At 35.6% G+C, this 22821-nt stretch overlaps 1 protein-coding gene across 2 annotated transcripts in view; it reads left to right on the forward strand.

Annotated features, from left to right (window-relative positions):
• Nucleotides 1-21918, forward strand: part of LOC149535731 (ribosomal protein L29 family protein) — a 50322-nt gene extending 28404 nt beyond the window's left edge. For both annotated transcript variants that reach the window (XM_089804799.1, XM_089804798.1), the window contains exon 4: nt 21512-21918. In XM_089804799.1, the coding sequence (XP_089660925.1) occupies nt 21512-21619 (108 nt within the window). In that variant the 3' untranslated portion in view covers nt 21620-21918. The remainder of the gene's footprint in view (nt 1-21511) is intronic.
• The last annotated feature ends 903 nt before the right edge of the window (nt 21919-22821 follow it).

Raw genomic sequence — 22821 nt, forward strand, 5'->3', positions numbered from 1 at the left:
AAGAAAGACAAGAGCAACACTATAAATAACATAGATACATGATCCAATCCTACTAGCATGAAAGCGAAAAGAGAGAAAAGAGGAAGTGATTACCTCGCCTAGTAAGATGCCTACCTTACTGTGAATCACCAAGGGAGGGAGAGCCAAGCAGATGGCCAAAACTGTTAGTTCACCTATAAACTGTGCTTGCAACTGTAATGTGTCTTCTGACGGTTTTTGGAATACCCATAGATCCACCTTCTTGTATCACTATGAATATGAAATGCGTGCCCCCTCAAGATTTAGCAACTTATGTGCGTTACCTTCGAAAGATTTAGCATATTGAAAATGCGTGTCTCTTCAGGATTTAGCAACATATGTGCATTACCTTCAGAGGATTTAGCATGTTGAAAATTGAAAAATACGTGTCTCTTCAAGATTTAGCAATTTATGTGAGTTACCTTCAGAGGATTTAGCATATAAATAAAAAACTATAGTACAAGGGAGACTCTATATATGCCCCCTCCTTACCGTGGCTGTCTACTAGACATGATAAGGAAGAGAAAGAGGATAACTACTTCACAATGTAAGGAGATATCTTGTTAACAACAATGTACACTATGGTCTTAGCGAAGGGTATTGACCCCTACATCCAAGAACATAGATAATCGTGAAAAGGATATGTCACTTATGGAAAAAGGATCCTCAAAGAAAAAGAGTTCTTATCAACAAGACCACCTACCGTAGAGGAGTGCATTAGATAAAATATCATCTTTCAAAGAAAAGCCAAGTGGGAACGAAGATTCAATTATCAAGCTCCTTGCAAACAAGAGGAAGAAGAATCTTTGATTGAGGGAAACATCTCTAACATCAAAGCAAGGGTAAGAGTTTATAATGAACATAATTTGCAAAATAAAGAAGAGGTGATGACCTAGGATAACAACCTCTCATAGAAAAAGGATATCCATAGTCAAAACATCAGTCATTATAATGAAATAATGTTGCAAGATAAACAAATGCCACTAAGCTAAGTAAAGCAGATCCCTAGACACAGAGAAAGAAGGAAGAACCTTGCCCCCCCTAGGGATGAAGACAAGGGATACCTTTGCGAAACAAATGTTTTTAGAAAAGATATCTAAAATAATAAAAGAAAACTATGGATGAATATGGACATAATACAAAACCATAGGTAGATGGGACAAAAATAATATTGATTAAGCTCAAGGCACAATATATGCTAAAAGCCTAATGGATCCTAAGAGACTGGATGAAATACCTCTTGCCCCCCAGTGAAGAAACAAGAGGAGAAAAGATCTATTTTATAGAAGAATGAGTAAAATTATGAAGAAATTTCAAAGGGGAAGTTTCTTATTTGTTCCCTTTTATATCATTATGGATCAGATAAGAAGGGGAAGGTAATTTAAAGAATTCTTGCACATCTACATCATAAACCATAGTTTGAACCTCATCATAAGTGTGGGAAGAACTAGGAATAACAGATGGAGAATTGGGAATATGAATATTAGGAATCGGATTAGGAATGATAGGATTAGAATTAGAAGGATTAGGAACTAGATTAGGAAGGATACTATTAGGAAGAGTGTAGGAAGAGGCAAGAATGGAAGACACAACCGGAGGAACACTTGGAACCATAGTTGGAAGAGGGTTGGAATAGGTATAAGGAATACTATGGTAAGAAGGCTGTGAGGTAGGTGAAGACACTGGTGGAACTCTCACAAGAAGAGATGAAAAAGATGTAACCACTATAGGAGGAGTGTAGGAAGGAATTCGAGGTGAAGGAACAGAAGAAGGTACCACACTAGTGATAGGAGTGAATCCCAAATCTTGAACTTCTTGAATTAAAGGTTTGATACCACACAGAAGATTAATGCCTTGATCATTATCACAAAGAACTTTCTCAAAGGCCTTTATAGCTTGAATAGAATTTTTAGGATATAACATGCTAGGTGCATCAATGTTGTAAATAGTGGAACATGAAGGTAACCATGCACACACCCTATGGTAAAGATCAATTGAAGAGGTCATAAAGGAAGATGAAATAGGAATAGGATCAATGGAGATCTCATTCAAACAATTCTCATCCTCACTTCCATGTACTTCGTTAAGGGATCTATCCTTTTTTGTAATAAAAGCCTCATCAAAGTATTCAAAATAAAAATCATACATGTTGAACACAAAGTAACACTAAAAGCATAAAAAATGTAAATAGTTTTGTCTTTTTAAATAAATTTTGCAATTTTTTTGAATTTTTGAAATATAAATGCAAGAAATCTAATACAAGATTTAAATCTAACACCAAAAAGAAAGAGTTGTTCTAAACAGGTTCACCAAAATGATTAGTGTAGGTGAACACACAAGATAATATGAAGGGAAATCTAACACCAAAAACACAATAGGGCATCTAATTCCACAAAAGAAAAGAGGGTAAGTGTGTCGGGCTCACCAAAATGAATATGTGAAAAATGGAGCGTTAACAATGCATCTAAGATTACCACTATTCATTTGTATTTTGAGTTGAAATTGAATAAGTAATGTAAATCAAAACCTCCATGATTGTATGCTTGGAATCCACCTTGAGAGAAGAATGAAAAAATCTTGAAGATGAACAAAGGATCTTGAAGGAAGATCGCACTACAATGATGGTTAGATCTAGGGTTTTGAATGATGAATCTTGAATGCTTGAACCAAACCCCTTCAAAGGCTTGAATGCTTGACTTTTTAATCTTCAATAGAGAACTTGAATGTAGACAATGGCTTGGATGCTTCCTTGAAAATGCTTGACGAAATGCTTGATCATGAAAAGTAGATATCTCCTCCTAAAAAGTGGATGGAAACTTGATAGAAAGTGGATGATCAAAATTTCATAGTGAGTGGGTGTGAAAATGAGAGAGAAAGGCTTCCTTATATAGCGATCTAGGGCACAAACTTCTAGAGAGGTCGACATTGGAGAATTAAATCCCAATTAACCTTAACCCCTAGAAATGGACCTAAATTAAATGCAATTTAAGAGTTTATCATTCTGACATCTGAAACAGCCGACCTAGAAGCGGGGAAATGAAACTTTTCGAAGCTCGATATCTTGAAACCTGTGGAACTTGAAATTTGGACCTGGGGTTAGGGTCGAGGTCAACTTTGCCATAGGTCAGGGTTGAGGTCACCCTTGACCTAGGTTAGGGTCGAGGTCAACCTTGACCCATTAGGTCGTCATTGACCCAGAAAGTCAAAGTCTTTAGTTTCTCAGAGAAAGTTGTCAGAAAGAGGCTGGAAACAGGGGGAGAGAAGCAAAACAGAGGGAAACAACCAGATCCATGCAAAGACCTAATCAAGGCGCTTGACATGACTCCAGACCACTTATTCAAGGGCTAAATGCTCTTAACATGGAAGTGCTTCCATTTTAAGACGATACATTACCATACTGTGTTAATAAAATATCTAAGAGTTCCATACACGGGCATAGCTGACCATCATACACGTGCATAGCTGATATGTCTTTGAGATGGTATACTCTCATTTCCTTTCGAGTAATGAGGACCTTTATAGTTGAACTAAAGGGAGAAAAGAGTGGGAAGAATTCTTGCAACCAAAGAAAGAATATAATCAGTATTATCATCTAAATCAAGTATAAATATAGCTCATTGAAATCCTTGTAAGGACTTATTGTCAAGTCGAGTGATGGTTTGTCACTTTGGCTCCAGGTTGCTCAGTGACTGGTTAGTAGTGTCCTAGGCCTAATTTCAGGGTAGGGAGGGCCTTTCTTGATTGAGATTGTGTGGGGATATTCAAGGCTCTGAGGTTGGGAGGTAAAGCCCTTGCAATGGTTCTCCTCTCCACTAGATGCCAAGACATGCATAAGACAAAGATAAGTCATGCATTCAATTATCTACTAGTAAGAGGTATTTTATTTTCTTGAATTTGAAATAACAAGTTGAAGATATGTTAGATTGATTAATATCGGAAACCAGTCCCTCTTAATGTATTCGGAAAATAGTTAAATCAGTTGATCTTCCAAGTGAACATGAAATGTATCTGCATGGATCAGATAGGCAAACCAGATGGTTGTTATATCTGTCATTCATTTATGTGAATAATGAATTGAACGTATCTTTTAACTATATGTTATTGCCATAGTCAGCAATAGGAAAGAAATGATGAAAGTATTGTCATTGATGTCAAAAGATTCATGAACATGAACAAACCTAGAAGTATCAATGTCAAAGGTATGAAGAAGATGTCATCATCAAAGCCATATAAGGAATCAACAACATAAGTATTACTATATAAGAACCAGACAACATTACTAATATGGAAGTGACTAATAACCAATAAACATTGAAGTTACTGTCATGAACATATTACAGAGAAATAATGATCAACTTAGAGATGTGGTATTTAATGCTGATGCAATTACTACCAAGTTGATACATTAATTGGAATCAAAGATAAAAAGTCTTAATAGACAATTCATGTCATATTGTGAATATTCAAAGAGGCCACAAAATATGATTACATGAAGAAGAGATATTTGAAATTTAAAGCATTCAAACTAAGTAATCAACAGAGAGAAGACATTCACAGGATAACCAATCTTATTAGATTTTGAAGACTTTTCAAAAGCAAGGGGATGTATCGAGAGCTGCATAATGGAATGAGAAATATGTTCACAGATTGAACATTGTTGAAAAGAACACCAATTCAGTACTTTATATAGAGAGAAGAGGAGAACATCATTCGGAGGATCTAACGTGAGTCTGATTAGAGTAAAACTATTTGATGAAACAACTACATGCCATGGTCTTCCTGATAGTTTGAACATGTGTGCAATGATAACAGCGATAATACCTTAGAAAAGAGAAAACTTCAGTATCACTGATGCAGTATGCAGCATGTGGTAACAGAGAACTACATATGAAGGCACCAATGATGCTATAATGATAAAAGACACTACTAACAGAGAGTCACATGATGGACCTAGATATGATAGTGGAACAATGATACTAGACTATTGGACGGAGATAAAGACAAGCAGCAAATCTGTAGTCACAGTATGTATACCATACACACTTGACATAGAGGAGTTGAACATCAATATACCGTACTCGATAAGACATCAGCATATGTATTAAAGAAGAGTAGCATACAAATACATATCAGTTTATATATAGCCAAGTACATGAGTCCAACATTTGCAAAATGAACAGAATACTGTATCGCATATGAAGAATAATACAGACACAATAATGGGGATAGCAGCCTAATACGCATAGTCAATTTTAATCAGTTACATACGAAGACGGGACAGCGAGTATCGATCGCACTGATAAAGATTTAGAGACGAGCCAGTGTTCGTATCTAAGCTCATAGAATAATAAAAAGAAGAAGTTGCCAAGTGGGTGACCGTTTGAATAACAACAGCAGTGATATTAGAGATTTGCATCTATGAAAAGTATATTGATAATAATGTATACAGATCACAGGATAGAAAGCCCGATACATACAAAGGAATGACTGACACGAGTATGTTAAATGTGAATGGAAAACCCGATAAGAATATTGTGGAACAATAAAATACTAGCATGTGAAGTTCGAAGCTTATAGAAGTTATGTGATGACATATTATCATTGTTATCATTAAATAATGTTGGAGTTTACGGCAGATGATGTGGCCCAATAAAATAAGACAAAGAAAGGTTGACGTCAGACTCCATACTTGATGGAATAGAATCAAAGTTACACAATGATTAAAATATAATGGCAAAAATTTGATATACAGTATGCAGCGATAATTATCTGTTTTGATAAGTCAATAGAAAGCTCACAACATGAAGTGCGACGAAGATGTGATTTTCTAAACTGGACAGCGCGGGAGTTAAAATTGGTTGTATCAAGCATAGTATTGAATGGAGTAAGGAATGGTTCCAGTATGGTTAGATGTGGATAGCTTCAGCATTTGACAACAGATATGGCAAGGAGCAATGAAGGTCATAACTGATATTGATTCAGCAAATACATGGAACTCAGAAAATGTAAATACAATATGCAGTCAAAGAACATTAATATATAAGACATGGGGGCCGATAATCTTAATAATAATCATTTTTAGAATATTAAAATGACTAAGTTCCTTATAAGTCATTTGAAACAAAAAGTTGGGATTAATATAATTAAAATTAAGAGGGGAATAATTAAATTCTGAGATTAAAATTAGTATTGAAGCAGCGTTAACAAATTATTTGAGGAGATGTTATTTATGGGAAATAATGTTTTGAATAGACACCAATATATGAGTGGGATATATATAAAGAGGAATATATTATTTGAGTAAAGGGGTGTAGAGAAGAGGATGAAGTCAACTGTTGCAGAATTTATCAGAGCATTAAAGTATATATATATTCGGTTTTCTTAAATGTGATATATGTATATATATATTGTGAAAAATTGTGAATGAAGTGATCATGAACATTGAAAACAGATTTTCAAGGATATATATATATATATATATATCTGTAAAGAGTAAGGAGTGTGAACAAAGGAAAGAAAATGTATTTATAATGTAGATGTTGACTTTGGGAAGAGAAACATTTATTGAAGGAAGTATAAACAAGAGAAGATCTATACATATATAAAAATTAGATAGAAGAAGAGTTGTGTTAAAGGGTCCATCATCAGTTGAACAAGCAACATTAGCATTGTGGGAGAACAGTTTGTGTGCAATGAGTTGGTGCTCACAAAGACAAGCAGCGGGGGTTGGTGCTTCTAGTAGTTCGAAGCCTGTGAAGATGGGGAGTTGGAACTTCCAGTGAGTCGGTGCTCATAAACTTAGGAGTTAGAGCCTCTAGTAGGTTGGAGCCTACAAATCATTGTAAAAGAACAAGCTTATATATAAAACAATTACTTTGCTGTGGTTTTCTCCCACATTGGGTTTCCATGTAAATCTTTATGTCATTGTGTTCAAGTGCATAATTGTTGATTTCAGTATTTAAAGTAATCAATTGTATAAAAGTTTAAATTGGCAGAAGTTGTTAATATACTGATTCACCCCCCTCTCAGTATATTCGTGTGCTCTTCAAGAAAAGGGATGATATAATGGTATTTGATGCCCTAAATGACATCTGTCATTTCGATACAGTGGTATAACTATTTGTGCCTTAAGTGGTATAGGTGGACTAACCTGGGTTTTGCAAATGCTGCCCTTGGCGGACTCCGGTTTTGGAATTTAGGGTATGGAAAACTTAAATCCTCTATTTAGATTAAATGATGACGCCTTCAATTGTTAGTTATGATAATTTAGTTAAATTGATTGTAACTGTTAATTTCTTACGGATGAACATAACTGTTATAAATGCCTTCTCATGAATGAGAATTAGTCACTGTATTTCATTGATTTGCTAGTTGTTAGCTAAGGCCCAAAAAAGGGGATGTAACAAGTTGGCAGTCTTGTTCTTATATATATACAATTCTGCAAAAGAAGAATCACGTTAGTTTGAAAGAAGATCAAATAAGACATTTCAGTCAACACTTATTGAAAGAAGAAATAAATTTTAATTCCACTATCACTAATCTGATCACTATTTAACATGGTATCAGAGCACGCATAAAAAAAAGATCAGATCAGATAATTTGAGAATAAAATCTAATCACCATTAAAGGATTCATATAAGCGAAATGGTAAGCGAAATTAGATTAGAAGATAGAGTTAGTGAGCCTCAAATTTCATCTCTTGGAAACTCAGGGTAACAATGACAGTAAAAGAACAAGAATTAAACTCTTTTGTAGAGAAAGCTATACATATACAAAATGATGATAATGAGAAACTTCTATGGACAATTAACAACAAGAAGGCCATGAAGATTCTAGTAGATGCGGTAAAGTACCATATTGTTCACGTCATATCAAAATTAAATACTGCATATGACATATATACATTCTTAGAAAACATGTATGAGATAAATCATACCAGTAGCTATCCACTATTGGTCATATATTTGACAACAAAGAATTAACAATGCTAGCCCTCAATGGACACCCCACATCCCAGGAATCCTTCGTACAAGGAATAAGTGCTCGATCTAATCTTCCAAAATTTGATTTGTTAAAGACTAACTGTATTTAGGAAGAGTCAAGACTAATCACTAGAGGGATCGGGTTAAACAATTCCAATGGAGAGATACAAGTATTAAACACAAATTCTCACAAGAGAGGGAAGAAAGGAAACTTAAATGAAAGAAAGGAATTGACTTCAATAAAAATCTAACATTCAAAAGAAGGAAGGACATGTCAAAAATACAATGCTTTAGATTGATAAATATGGATATCTCGTTGTTAAATGCCTGGATAGACTTAAAAATTAACCATCGATAGCATAAGTAAGCAAGGGTAGGGATACAAAAGGAATTGTATTCTTTTCAGCTTTATTGAGTGAAATATCCACTAGTAGGAATACTTGGGTTATCGATAGTGGAGTATCTCAAAATATAGCAAGATTCAGGGAACAACTAGATAGTCGAGAAGAAAACTTGGATGAACAAGTCACCACTAGAGATAACTCCACCTACCTTGTGAAAGGAATTAGGACCTTGTTGATGTCAGTTTTGTACCACTACATAACATATAGCGATTGAATACTTGATATAGAATATCAAACACTCAATCCCTCTATTGAAAAGTAAATACTCATGAAGACATGAGAAAAACTCCAATGTTCCTTACACCTGTGGATACTAACTCAGTTATATTAATGTGATTTGCTGGTTAATCACGTAGGCGGCCTTACGTTGTTCATTCAAGGATTGTCAAACTCTCATTGTGGTGATGATGATGTTTGGGTTTGTAAAGTATATGGGCGCCAAATAATGTTGATGGTGATGGTGATGGAGGGTGTGTCTGCCAATGATGCTTCTCCTAACTTCCTTCTCGATTGAACTCTACACTACCTGTTGCCTTACTCCTACTCCTATGAATGGAAAGATTAGCAAATGGACGAGGATCGAATCTAATGAAAGCTTACTAGCAGCTCTACTTTCATAGATGCAATGATTCAAGGGAAAAAGAACTAGATTACTACGCACTTCCTAACCAGCCGCTAGGATGCTAGTGGCCCAGTTTATAGAGCCCTATCAAACATCCACTAATATCACCATGCAACTATCACCATGCAACTATCCATCTATTCTTTCTCTTAACAACTTCTTAAAATAAAATCTATATTAGCAACAATGAAATTTAACTCTAACTATTGGAAGTAGAAACCATGTATCACCATGCAAGTTACAACAATGATAAGAGAACCAATTTTGGTATTATCTTAAGCAACAATTTTCTTCAACCCTTTACAAATGAGAGCAAATGGCCTTATATAGGGGCCAAAATTACAACCAACGGTAGAGATTAAGAGGCAAAATTAACGATCTAGATCAAATCCCAGAAACCCTAACTAGAGTTGCCACCAATGGCCAATGAGAAGATGCCACCTCATCAATGGACCAATGAAAAAAAGAAAAATTGACAACCAATGAGAAGGCACCAAAATGGTAGCCAATCAGAATAAGACACCTATCTTACCCTAAAGAAAGGAGAAATTGCCACTTGGGCTTACATCAAATGATCTAATATAATTCTACCCTTTTCTTTCATCTTCTTAGCTAAGGAAATAAATTTGGCTAGCCCGTCGTTGACTTCCTTGATGGGAGGGCAAAGTGTGTGCTTCATCTTGAGCTCAGTTGAATTCATCATGTTGCTTGCTACTTGTAGTGTCTTCTCATGATCCTTTTCATACTCTCTTGCATATCAAATAAAGGCATTGAGGGAGGCAAGGGTGCCCAAATGCTTCTTCTTGATGGCAATCTTTTCCAACTCGTCCAATCTTTATCCAAATTCTATCTCATTGACGTTCTCCTCTTTGATATCTTCAAAATCAAGTGCAGCCCCAACATCGCTCATCATGGTTGAAATGGAAGTGTCAATGCCTGGGTTGTATTGTGCAATCTCATTTCGTATCTCTTCAAGTGTCCTCACTTTGATAGTCAAGGCAACAAACCAAGACTCCGCTGTGCTCATTCCACCTTCATCTACCAACTTGGTCCTCTCCAAATATCTCTCTGTTAGCTCGATAAATGCCTGTAGCCTAGGAATGGCTAAGTCCTTGATTGGAAGGAAATCCTTCCACTCCCCTTCAAATGTTGTGAATTTGTCTCTAATAGCCACCAATGACCTGAATGTCGAGATAAAGGCAAGAAATTTCGCCCATCTTGAATTATATCATTGATCCAATCTTTGACTTCGTGTAGCTAAGCTGATATCTCTTCTATGTTGCTCCCGCTTTCTTGTGGAAGGGCTGTCGGATGCAACTGTTGGATAGGCTCGCAATCTCTCCAATACTTGTTTTTGGCCTCCAACTTTACAATCCTCTCGTTTGCCTTCCTCAACCTTTCTCTAATTGAAACCATGCCTTCCTGGATCTCCTCACATTCCATGTCATCCGTGATTCTTCCCAAGTTATGCTCTATTATCTCATATTCCTAGGCTACAATCTCATCTACTGCCTTGCTAACCTTTGGTGTAGCAATCTAAACTTTTCGGTGACCCTCATCATCACTTCTAATCACCTTTGCCACCATTTTTGCAATTTGTCTTTGTTTTTCACTAACTTCCTTGTCCACTAACTCTTGAATATCTTCAACTGTTTAGACAGTCACCACCTTGTCTCTTGGCATAAGCATTTTCCTTAACCATAGTGGTGCAGTGCATCTCCTCAAATTTGGATTTGGTTCGACTAGCAAAGCATCACCAACAGCCTCATGCGCCTGGCTTATTTCCTTAATATCAATTAGCCTATCCTCTTTTTCATTGGTTTTTTGAGAGGGGAGAGTATTCGGTACTATTACTGTAACCACTTGATTCCGAATCAAAGCTCATCTCTACCGTGACCCCTTGTCCACTTGTGTTACCCCCTTGGCTTCTAGTCTCAATTATGCTCCCCCTTGATCGTGCCGCATTTTGTCTCTTTGCTGGAGGTTTCTGATGTTCTTTATTTTTCTCAATCTCCAATTTTTATTTTCTTGCCATTAACTGCTCTTTGTTGCTGGCTACTGCCTTCACCTTTTTGTCCGATTGACTCCGTTGGACCTTCCTCCGGTTTCATCTTTTCATAAGTAAGGTGCACCTTCCGATATTGTAATTGCCTTGACTTCCTATTGTACCACAACTCAGTGTGTAGAGGAAGAATCCTGATGATCATCCCAATCCACTGGACCTAATTCGGTTCCATCCACTGTATCATAATCTTCTCTTAGCACATATTCATCATCTTCCAATTGATCGGGAGTATCAAGGCCTTTTCATTTGATTGTCCTCATCATGCCTACTGACAATCTTGAGAAAGCTAGCTTCCTCACATGAAAGCCATCCTGTGCATTGGCCCAAAAATCTTCTATAGTAGGAATATGTTTGAATGTGTTTTTGTGAGATGCCTTGATAAGACCATTAGGATCAAATCCTTGTTTTGCTCTATACCATCCTAGATGATACCATTCTAACTCCTTCTCCGCAGTTGCAAAGGTGATAGGATTGGGGCAAGTATCATTGCCTATTCCAAATGAGAAGGTAATCCCCGTCTCACCTTTAAGTTTCATCATCTTGTCATAATGCTCAAGTTGCCTAGCCAACTCCAAAACTATCTTGTCGGGTGGGTACCTTGGAAGTCTCTTGGGACAAACTATACTTCTTGCTACTCTAATAAATGTGAATTGTGGAAATTGGATGAACCAACTACCATACTCCTTAAATTTTAACTTCTGCTTCCATTGAGAGCCTTCTAGCAGGTGTCCCTTGTAATATTTTTACTATCTTCATGGCAAAGGCATCATAAAACATCTTATAATCTTTGGTGTTGTGCAAATGAAATTGTGGATAGCACTTATGCACCAAACATTGCCTCGGCCAATTGCCAATCACTCCTAAGGCCTTAAGTCCAGGATTTTCATATAGTCTCGCAATCAGATAGAAAAGATAGGACTCCATATAGAATTGCTTTTGATTTTGCACTATCCTAAGTTGCAACTCTAGATTTTCACTTATAATTCTAGCCCAATGAAATTTTCTCTTTCCATTTTCAATTTCACCAATAAAGTAGTACATCCATTTCTCGAATTGCATACCTTGAGCCACGCCCATGGTCCAACTGAAAAGCACAATTAGATCGTCGTACTCCAGTTTGAAATCCGACTTGGTGAGCTTTGATGACTTGGTAACTCCGTTCTTACCCTCGTGTAAACCAATTTTGCTTTAGATGAATGAAGTAAGCCTTCTTATTATTTTGAAATAACTTGGTTGCCTGATCCATCATTACCACTGTCATGCGTTTATGTTGGGGGAATATTGAATATTTCTTCAACCACATGTCCGCTGATGTTAGCCAACACTATCTTCCCTTCATAAAAAATGATGGACTTGGTAACAATATCAGATCGAGATGCACACTCCATTACCAATTCCGAACAAGGCGAGGTAGGAGGGAAAGCTATTGCATGTACAATTCTGTTCTTGTAGATCTTCTTTGCCATGGGGGATTGTCCTTTCTTCAATTTATCCTTCAATTGTACCATGTTCACTGTGCCGATATTGGTATCACTTATTCACCTCACTTTCAAGAAGGTGGTCTTAGGCGTCATGTCTTCCTTGTCTTTTTTGGTTTTCATTCCCTTTGAGTTCTTGTTTGCACTAATATCTACCATCCTAAACACTTATTTCTGCCCCTTCGTTCTAAATGATATGGACTACACTTATCAATCTCCAACTTTCTTTCTATTGATGAAATCTAGCTTATTTCTGCCTCTCCAAGTCATATCTCTACACTTATCAATCTCCAAATTTCTTTCCTAGGGGTGAGACTACCACTTATTTCTGCCTCTTCGTTACCTTAGGATGGACTACACTTATATCTCCCAACTTCAATCCTAGGGTGGTCTAGCTTATTTCTACCTCTCCAAGTGTCCTATCATGAAATCTACACTTATATCTCCCAACTTCAACCTATCAATGGAATGAGGAAGTGGACGTTGATGAGTGCAAGACGAAAATAAGGGAAACGAACCAAGCAAGAACAAGGAATAGAATTCGCCTTTAAAACCAATCTTCAACTCTAAAAATGAATATAATTTTACATTAAATCTGTGTTTACCAATAATTGGGCCCTCTTCAAGTTCAGATTTGATCGTAGAAATTTAAATCCTGCTTGCAAATAATGATGCCCTAGCAAAAATTAGAATTTGGACTTTCTTGAAATTGCCCACACTTGCCAAAAATCAGACCTTAAAACATATTGTCCTTTCATCACATAAAATCGTCAAATTCTAGAAGAGAAATCGCTGCCTAAGATGGAGAAGTCAGACCAAAATTGTTGTCAATCACCAAAAATCAGGCCTAAAAAAAAATCGTCCAAGCTGGAAAAAAAATCAGATTTGCTCCAAAAATTGCCCTAGGGCAGAAATTCGCCCAAGCAAGAAGGAGAAAAATGCTGCAAAGAAATGGAGAATCTACCCAAAAAATTGCCTAAGCAAGAAAATTGCACATCCAAGGAGGAGGAGGAAAAAGGAATGAGAAAATAAGAGGAAGGGAAGCCCCTCTTATACCACACTTTTTGCCTCTCCAAGTGGGCTGACCTACCAGGAGGGAAAACAAAATAAAATTAGCCCCTTAATTAATGGCCTAGATTTAAATGCAACATTAAAATTACTTAGCCCTATAGTGAAATTGGCCCATGCAAAATAGAAACAAGGTAAGCCTAAGAGATGTCAAAATTTTCAGTTAATAACGTTTTGACAATTAAAATATCATTAAAATCAAATTTAGCACGCTAAAATCAATTTTCAATTCCAAATTACCAATTTCTTTTAACATTTCTAAAATCCTCTAGGCGAAATTTCAACCAAATTAATGAGATTTTGCAATTTAACCCAATTTCAATTTTGCAATACAATTTTAATTTTTTAACACAATAAATCCCTTTCCTGACAGTCAAAATTCAACTCCAGTGTCAATTTCACTATCAAAAATTTCATTTTCACTAAAAAAAATTCAAGATTTTCCAAAACGACTAAATCTAAATTTTTTATTTTGAAAATGCTCAGGCTTATACAATTATATCAAATTTTTCAAAGTCCGTTTAACTTCACAATTTGCAATTTTATCCTACTAGATATTATTTTAACCATTGAAAAATGTTGTTTTTGAAACCTGTTTGGCCTAAGGATAAAATTACATGTTTCGAAAAATCAAGTTTCGCACTGGGTGAAAAATAAACCGAATCCCCTCCTGGCCCCAAGGTGTCCAAGGTGTAAAAATTGTCAATTTGAAAACCTCTGGACAACTCCAAATCTTGCTAAGGCAATTGAAAAATTCCAAAAATCCACGAAAATAAGGCTTGCCCGAAAAAGGGGTTCCCCAAAATCTTTTGGGGCAATGGTGTGAAAACGTCACAACAGAGCTGTACAATTTAGCTTAAATTTGGAGTTTCTCTTCAACTAATAGGAGTACTATTTGTACCAAGCATCAAATGAAATTTGGTATCCATCTCAGCTCTTGAAGACAAAGGACATCGGATCACTTTCCTAGATGGGAAAGTTCTAACACGACCTAAGAACTCAAACATAAAGAAGGCATACGGCATATTGACTCGAGATGGATGCTTATACAAGTTTTGCACCACACAATCTCAAGCCCTAGTCCATGATAGCTCTACTACAAGTGAAATATGACATACAAGTTTGGGACATTTTCATTTCCGTGCTCTACCTTCTATGGAAAAACTTGTCACATGTTTACCTAAATTAAAACAAGACCATAAAGGAGTATGCGAGGGTTGTGCTCTAGGTTAGAACACTAAGGGGACTTTTCATAGTAGTGAGAGTAAAACAAATAACGTACTTCAACTTATTCATACAGATTTATGTGGACCAATGTTAGTAACCTCCTTGGGGGGTTTCTTGTACTATGCTATTTTTGTTGATGTCTATTCAAGGAAAACTTGGATTTGTCTCTTGAAATTTAAGGAGTCTAATGAAGTTCTATTAGGATTTAAAGAATTTAAGGCCCAAGTTAATAACATGTCAAGGAAAAAGAATCAAAATCTTAAGGTCAAATAATCAGGGAGAATATATCTCTAAAAGCTTTAAAGAATTTTGTAATACAACTGAGACTAAGAGGGATTGCACTGTTCCTTACAACCCACAACAAAATGGGGTAGCCAAAAGGAAAAATAGGACCATAGTAGAAGCAACCAAAGCTATGAAGCATGATCTAACTTACACACCTCATTTGAGCTGAAGTATCTAGCACTGCAGTTTGCATACAAAATAGATGCCCTCACTCTCTCTTAGACAACATAATGCTTGAAGAAGCATTTATAGGAATTCAGCTTGATATAAGCCACTTTAGGATATTTGGTTGTCCTGTCTATTTCCACATTCCTAAAGAGAAAAGGTCTATACTAGAACTGTATGGGAAGAAGGGGATATTTATCGGATATAGTGAATCATCTAAATCTTATAGATTATACATTATTGACCAGAAATTGATTGATCTTAGCAAAAAAGTAATTTTTGAAGAAGACGTTGCATTCAAAAGATCCAAAGACATCAATGAAATAGATGATTAGTCTTCTCAAAACATGGAAGAAGATCTTGGTCATAAGCTTTAGAGAGAGATACCTATAGAAAATAATGAACCCATGAACTTAGTGATACTATAGTTTCTCGAAAAAGGCCTATCTAGGCAAGAAAAATAATTGAAGTGGCAGAGAACTATGCAACTTCAAAAGGTACCTTCAGAGAAAGCAAGAATCCAAGAGATTAATCAAACTATGTTGCTGTCATGAGTGAACTTATTAAGGTTGAACCTTCTAATGCTGAGGAAGCATTGCAACATCAAGTTTGGAAAGATGCCATGATCAAAGAATATCAATCTGTTATAAAGAATGACGTTTGAGACATTTTACCTTGACCTAAAGACAAGTCAGTTGTCTCATCCAAATGACTCTTCAAAATCAAACATGCGACAAATGAAAGCATTGAAAAGCATAAGGCAAGATTTGTCGCCAGAGGGTTCTCACAGAAGGAAGGAATTGATTATGAAGAGGCATTTTCCCCAGTTGCTCGTTACACTTCAATTAGGCTAGTAATTGCTATTGCCGCATCAGAAGGGTGGAAAATTCGCCAAATGGATTTCAAAACCGCATTTCTCAGTGTGATCATAGAAGAAGTATACTTAGATCAACTAGAAAGATTTTTTGTTCATGATGGTGCTTCTCATGTTTGCAAATTAAAGAAGGCTCTAAGTCTATATGTCCTCAAATAGGCTCCTCAAGTCTGGTATGAGAGAATAGACAATTAGCTCACCAAATTGGGATCTCAAGTAATGGTGCAAATCCTAACCTGTACTTCAAGGTAATAAATGGTGATATGCTAATTCTTTTTCTTTATTTTGATGATTTACTAATCATAAAGGAAGATCATGTTATCATCAAGTGTAAACAAGACCTTGCTTCTGAATTTTCCATGAAAAATTTGGGATCCTACGTGACTTTCTTGGCTTAGAAGAATGGCAGAAAGATATTTGCATTATCTTGAATCAAGTTAAATATACTATTGATATTTTTAACAAATTCGAAATGATGGACAACAAGCCTATTCTAACACCCATGGAGGCAAATCTACACAAGCTAAAAGAAACAACTTCAGAATTAGTATTAGTAGATACTACTCTCTACCGACAAATAATTAGGTCCTTGATGTACTTGGTAAATACTAGATCAAATATTTGCCATGCAACAAATAATACTTAACCATAATGAGATATCTGCGTGGGACAATAGGATATGGATCAGAATATGATAATGTATACTTAAATCTACATGGATATTTAGACTCAGATTGGGCAGGAAGTGTTGGTGATAAAAAAAGTACCTTAAGGTGTTGTTTCACTTTGGGATCAACAATGATTTAATAGTTTAGAAGAAAACAATCCTCAATTGCATAAAGCTCTAGAGAAGCTTAGTACTTTGCAACATCCATGGGAGCATGAGAAGCAGTTTGTTTGAGAAAACTAGTGGTAGGTTTGTTTAGACAAACCATGAATTCCACAATTATACACTGTGATAACTAAAGTTGCATAAAGCTTTCTTTGAATCCAATATTTCATGATAGGTCCATGCACATTGAGATTCCCTACCATTATATTAGAGACACGATGGAGAGAAATGTTACACAGCTGAGATACATTAGCATAGATGAGTAGACTACTCCTATCCTAACCTTCTCTTTAAGATGAAAGTGGACTACTTTAGAGGTAATCTTGGTATGGTAAAGACGTAAAACATTTTTTGAGATCGAGTCTCAATAAATCTATTATGCTAATATTGAAATGTTTTATATATAAAATCGTTTATTATGTGATTTATTACATGATTATGTAGAAACATCATGAAAGGTCACTATCTTTCAATAATTTTTATTTGTTGTTGCTATTGTAAAGTGACAACTTTAACAATAGCTTAACCTACTATCATGATTGATATCTTTAATTATATCATGATAGTTCATATCTATTACATAATGTTAACTTAGTATGCTAAACTACAATAAGTTATCTTATTGAGAAACGTTATGGCGGATGTTATGAGATGTAACATTTGTGGATATACCATGAGTAGATATCTTCATTGGTAGGCATCACGAGACTTGATGCTAGTGTACATACCAAAAAAGATATTAGTATGGTGAATATCATATGGTTGATATTCGTGAGCATACTATACTTTGATGATATTGTGATTCTTATCTCACAATATATTGTTTATTTAGGATAGAAGCTATCCTCCCTAGCTAAAAAGGAGTGGATTTGTAGCTTCGGTCAGATAAGTCCAATTGATGTAATTAAGTCGAGAGGCTTTCTACAGTGGCAGCAATCTTCAATGTAAACATTTTCTATTTTGAAAAAAATTTGACGTTCACTTACATGTCAGAAAAACAAAATAGAAATATGCATTTTCTTATTATTATGATTTATATGGAATATGATGTTTTTGAAAATTTGCACATGGTGAAATAAATCATTGTCTAAATTTGAATTCTTGTGTTCATTTGAATACAATATTTACTAAATTTATATTAATTCTTTTTTGAAATTAGATACCTCTCGGCTTATTTTACAAAAAAAATTGAATTAAATTTTTAGGTACACTAATTAAATCATAGTTACACCACCTTGGGGGACGACAGAACAGGGGGACAAGTTTCTGGGACAGGGGAACAGAGGGGCCTTAATTTGGAGACAGTGGGGGAACAATAGGGGACGGTGGTGAGGGATAGTACGAGGTGTGTATATATATACATATGGTACTTTAAATGCTAGTTATGAAAACAGGTATTGCAATATAAGATATAAAGATGTAAGAGAGTAAATACTTGAATATTGGATTGAATTGGAACATTAAACATTTAACATAAATAGTCAAATCAGCAAATAGTCAACATTGGACGTCCCCCATCCTCCATGGAGGTGGATGAATCTAGTGGCGCCGCTGGGGATGGGGGACGGAGTCCCCAAGTCCCTGATGCGTCCAAGTCTCTGGGATGTGGGGCAAAAGGGGGGGGGGAGACGCGTCCCTGTGTTACCATATATATATATATGCAATGTATTTTTCATTACCTAATAAATATATATTAATAGTTACCCACTATTTATTGTAGTTTATTGAACTGCAAAAATCAATAACATTAATCGATTGTATGTAGTCAATATTAATCAAATAAACATTAGCATCAAACCAGATACAATTCATGCCTCTATATTTCCTTGTTGGCACTGTGAGTATTGACGACAACTGAGATTAGTTATTAACATATCATAATACGTTAAGTAATGAATGGGTAGCACCGATTAGTGAGGGAACATGTCTTATGTAGAGGCATGTCTCTACGCGAACCATGTTCACGTGGAGACAACTCCACATGAATCATGTTCCATAGAGAATGATATACCATATAGAAATCAGTAAGTACTACTACAAGTATATAGAGATTAACACACACACATATATGATTCTCTACTTACACAACAATATAATACTTACAAATATATAGTCTTAAAGAAGAATCACATTAGTTTGAAAGAAGATCAAATAAGACATTCAGTCAACACTTGTTGAAAGAAGAAATAAATTATAATTCCTCAATCTCTAACTTGATCACTATTTTAACAGTTTTGTCCTATGAGGTTTTCTCCCTTGCTCCGCTCTGAGAGATTTATTGCATTGAATTTGCATTATACATGGGTACATAACATGGCGTAGCCATCGGGACCATCTTGCATTGTGAGTTTAAGTGCATTCCCCTAAGGTGCACTTGAGGGGGAGGGGGGTGTTGGTGTAAATAAACATTCACTAATTACATTATGCGTAAGCTTACTTAGGATAATGCATATTGCATAGTAGTTTTCATATGAGACAGTTAGGAGTTCACACCTTTATTTCCACATGGTGTAGGAGAAATTCCACTTTAGGTGGTGGTAGATGTTATCACATTCCACTTTGTGTGAGATTCACCATTGGTGCACTTATCACGTTATCATCCTCACATTGTTCCACATGTTTGAACAATCTTCGTTGCATAATGGGTGGACATGTGATTCCACTTAGTGTGGGTGATGAGTCATCTCTTGCTTATCTTCTAGTTATCATTACTTGCCTATATAAGCAGAAACATCTATATTGTACTCATCTATTGAGTTCAATTACTAATCTAGTATTTTCTATCTATTGCAGTTCAATAGAACTCTCTCTCTCTCTCTCTCTCTATCTCTCTCTCTCTCGTCATATTCATTGGCCTCTAAATCTTGGTTCATTGTTGTTATTATTTCTCTGTCATTTCTTATGTGCTATCAGAGCCATTGGTGCGCCTTGAGTAGTTTTTGGAGATATTTTTCTCCATTATTAAGAGGGCCTATTTTTAGATCCGGGAACATCATCTTGTGGTAGCATTTTGGGCTAGATCTGGCCTCACTATAGCGTTTGGGAGGCTATTTTGATGAATTTTGACTATAAATTTGCGTATTTTAAGCATTAATCAAATTTGTGGCAGATTTGTTTTGCAATCTGGACAATATGGCTCGATCTGTTCGATGTCAATCTATTCAAATTGGACAAGAGTGAAGTGCTAGTTATGAAATGATGTATAATAGTATAAGAACAAACAAATTGCAAATACCAAATACTTGAACATAGCAAGATTGTAACATACCCAATACAGAGTATAGTATACTTGAACATTGAAGTTCTCAATTGCAACATTAAATATCAAATTTCTAGTCAGTATTAGAAACTTAAAATTATTGGCAAGTACAAGGTTGTGATTTTAAATTATAACAGTAGAAGAAGTAAAATAGTAAATATGAAAAATACTAAATAGAAAACTTGCAAATGCCAAATATTACATACTTGAACAATGAACAATGGAACATTATATATTGAATTACAAGTTAGAAATTAGGATACGATTTTTTAAAATTTGTTTCAAAATGGTGAATGGAAGATATCTATTATATCGAAAGTTTTAAATATCTGTGTCATAAAGATAGATTACAATGAGTAACATGATAATATGATATCAAAACAAATACAAAATGTCAAAATGTAGTGAGGGAGGCCTCTAATCTTCCCTCTAGGCAAACTCCCCATCACTGGAATTGTTGGACTTTTGCGCGTCTCCTTCCATCCCCCAACTGTCCCCCAGCATCCCTCATCATTACGGGGACTTCTGCACATCCCCTTGCATCCCCAAGTCCCAGCGGCATCCTAACGGTGAGATGGCATCACAAAGTCGGTGGTGGGGGGACTTGAGAACACCAAGTCCCCATCCCGAGGACATCCCCAACCTGGGTTTGGGTGTGGGGGATTGGGTGTGTTCCCTTGTTTTTATAGGTGCCCCAAAACATCTATTGTTGCCTAAATACTTAAGTTGTGATAATTCATTCTTTTTTCAAGTCTCTGAACTGTGATATTTACAGTTATTGATGAAGTCTGTTTGTAGTAGAATTTATTTCCATAAGTATCCAATTAATAACTGAAATTGTATAGTGATGAAATAGGCTTCTAATTAACAGAAGAATTTTAGTTTTTATTAGAAAGCTAATTTTTGTGCAACAAAAAATGTTCGAGGGACTTTGGTGAAATTCAGTCCAAATCAAACCAAATTAAGAAAAAGACTTGATTACCATCTGCCTAATTCATGAGAGCTGTGAGAGCATATTGTATTGTGTTGTTTGACTCACTTGGTGATTAGCATACAATCATTGAATAATTTCTTAGAATCAGAATTAAATTGTGTTGACATTTAGAAGCTGCATGCAAGCCATGGTTAATTAATGGATCCTTGCTATTAATTTTTTCAAATGCTTGGTGGTGATTTTCATTGCAATTTTTTATCTATTTGTATTTAATAATACTCGTGGTATTCTCTTGTAGGTGAGGAAATCAATGTGTCGTATCAAGCATGTTCTCACCGAGAGAGCACTGGCGGAACCTAATCCTAGAAGACAGGTTGAAATGAAACGAATGATAAATGATTTGTGAAAGATCATCTTATGAGGTCAAGCTTTACAACAGGGATTGCTTAGACGTCCTCCACATATTGTATTCTGCAGAATACCAGATATTCAAATAGTTTCTGATTGGTACCATTTCAGAGTATGATTCTATCCAATGGCCCTTGCTATATGTTATCTGAGACAAGTCAGCTTTCTACTCCACCGAATATGGAAACTACCGTCCTTGATTTTTATTTCTGGAGAAATGTATGGAAACAATTTAATATATGAACTGACCTGATACAACCTTAATTGCTTGTAAATAAATAATGATACTTTACTAAATTGTAATAATGGTATAGTAAATTGATTTTGGAAACATATAATTAGTAGGATAAACTCATTTAAATCTTTATACAGAAGATGCATAAAATGCCATCATTTTATTCCAAATATATATTAGATTTTACCAACTAGTTTCAAATAGGTGTATGCAGAATTTTTCTTGGTTTTGATTTAGTTTTGCAGATGTTTTGAAAAATCATAGAAAAAAGTATTAGATTGTGAAAAATAAATGTTTTGTTCCTTAAGCCAACTTTATTAGCGGATAGACTATATTGTGGGCATTTCCCTGGATTTAAGATTGTCCCCCTCTGGGATTTTATCGGAACATTGCCTGACCTAATCTCATGCCTTAAAATAAGTTGGTCTTGCAATTAATAGCATCTCCTTGCCCAACTACCAATTCATGTCCTTGCCTCTGGAAGCATGATCAAATCACAATCTCAAGCTACAATGCTGTAGATGATGTCTACTGTGCAAAAGTTTTTTTCTGGGTTACGCACAGCTATGCACAAGAAGCTGAACAAAGCTCAAATTTCACCAGTTTTGGGTCTGTTTTTCCATCATTTTAAATGTTTGAATAGAATACCAATGCTATTGCTATGAAACATAGGGCTCTTACCTATGAGAACAGTATATTAGTTTGAATGTGATGCTAGACAGATACAGATGTGAAAAAGTCTTGCAACATTTAGAAGTAAGAGGGCTACTACACATTATAGTGACAAGGTTTGGCCTATCTCAGGAGCGTCTCCTGGAGCAAATATATACAGTTTCTTGAAAGCTTTGTGGGAAACCAACGTGCACTTTCGCAAGGTTTTGTAAGTTTTAATTGAGCAGATAAAACCAATAAACATATCTAAGACTGCGACACAAAATGGAGACAAAACACATGACACCCAAGTT

Source organism: Cupressus sempervirens, chromosome 10 (genome assembly GCF_028749045.1).
Source record: "Cupressus sempervirens isolate cs-2001-9-10 chromosome 10, ASM2874904v1, whole genome shotgun sequence".
In the NCBI taxonomy this organism is placed as follows: domain Eukaryota; kingdom Viridiplantae; phylum Streptophyta; class Pinopsida; order Cupressales; family Cupressaceae; genus Cupressus; species Cupressus sempervirens.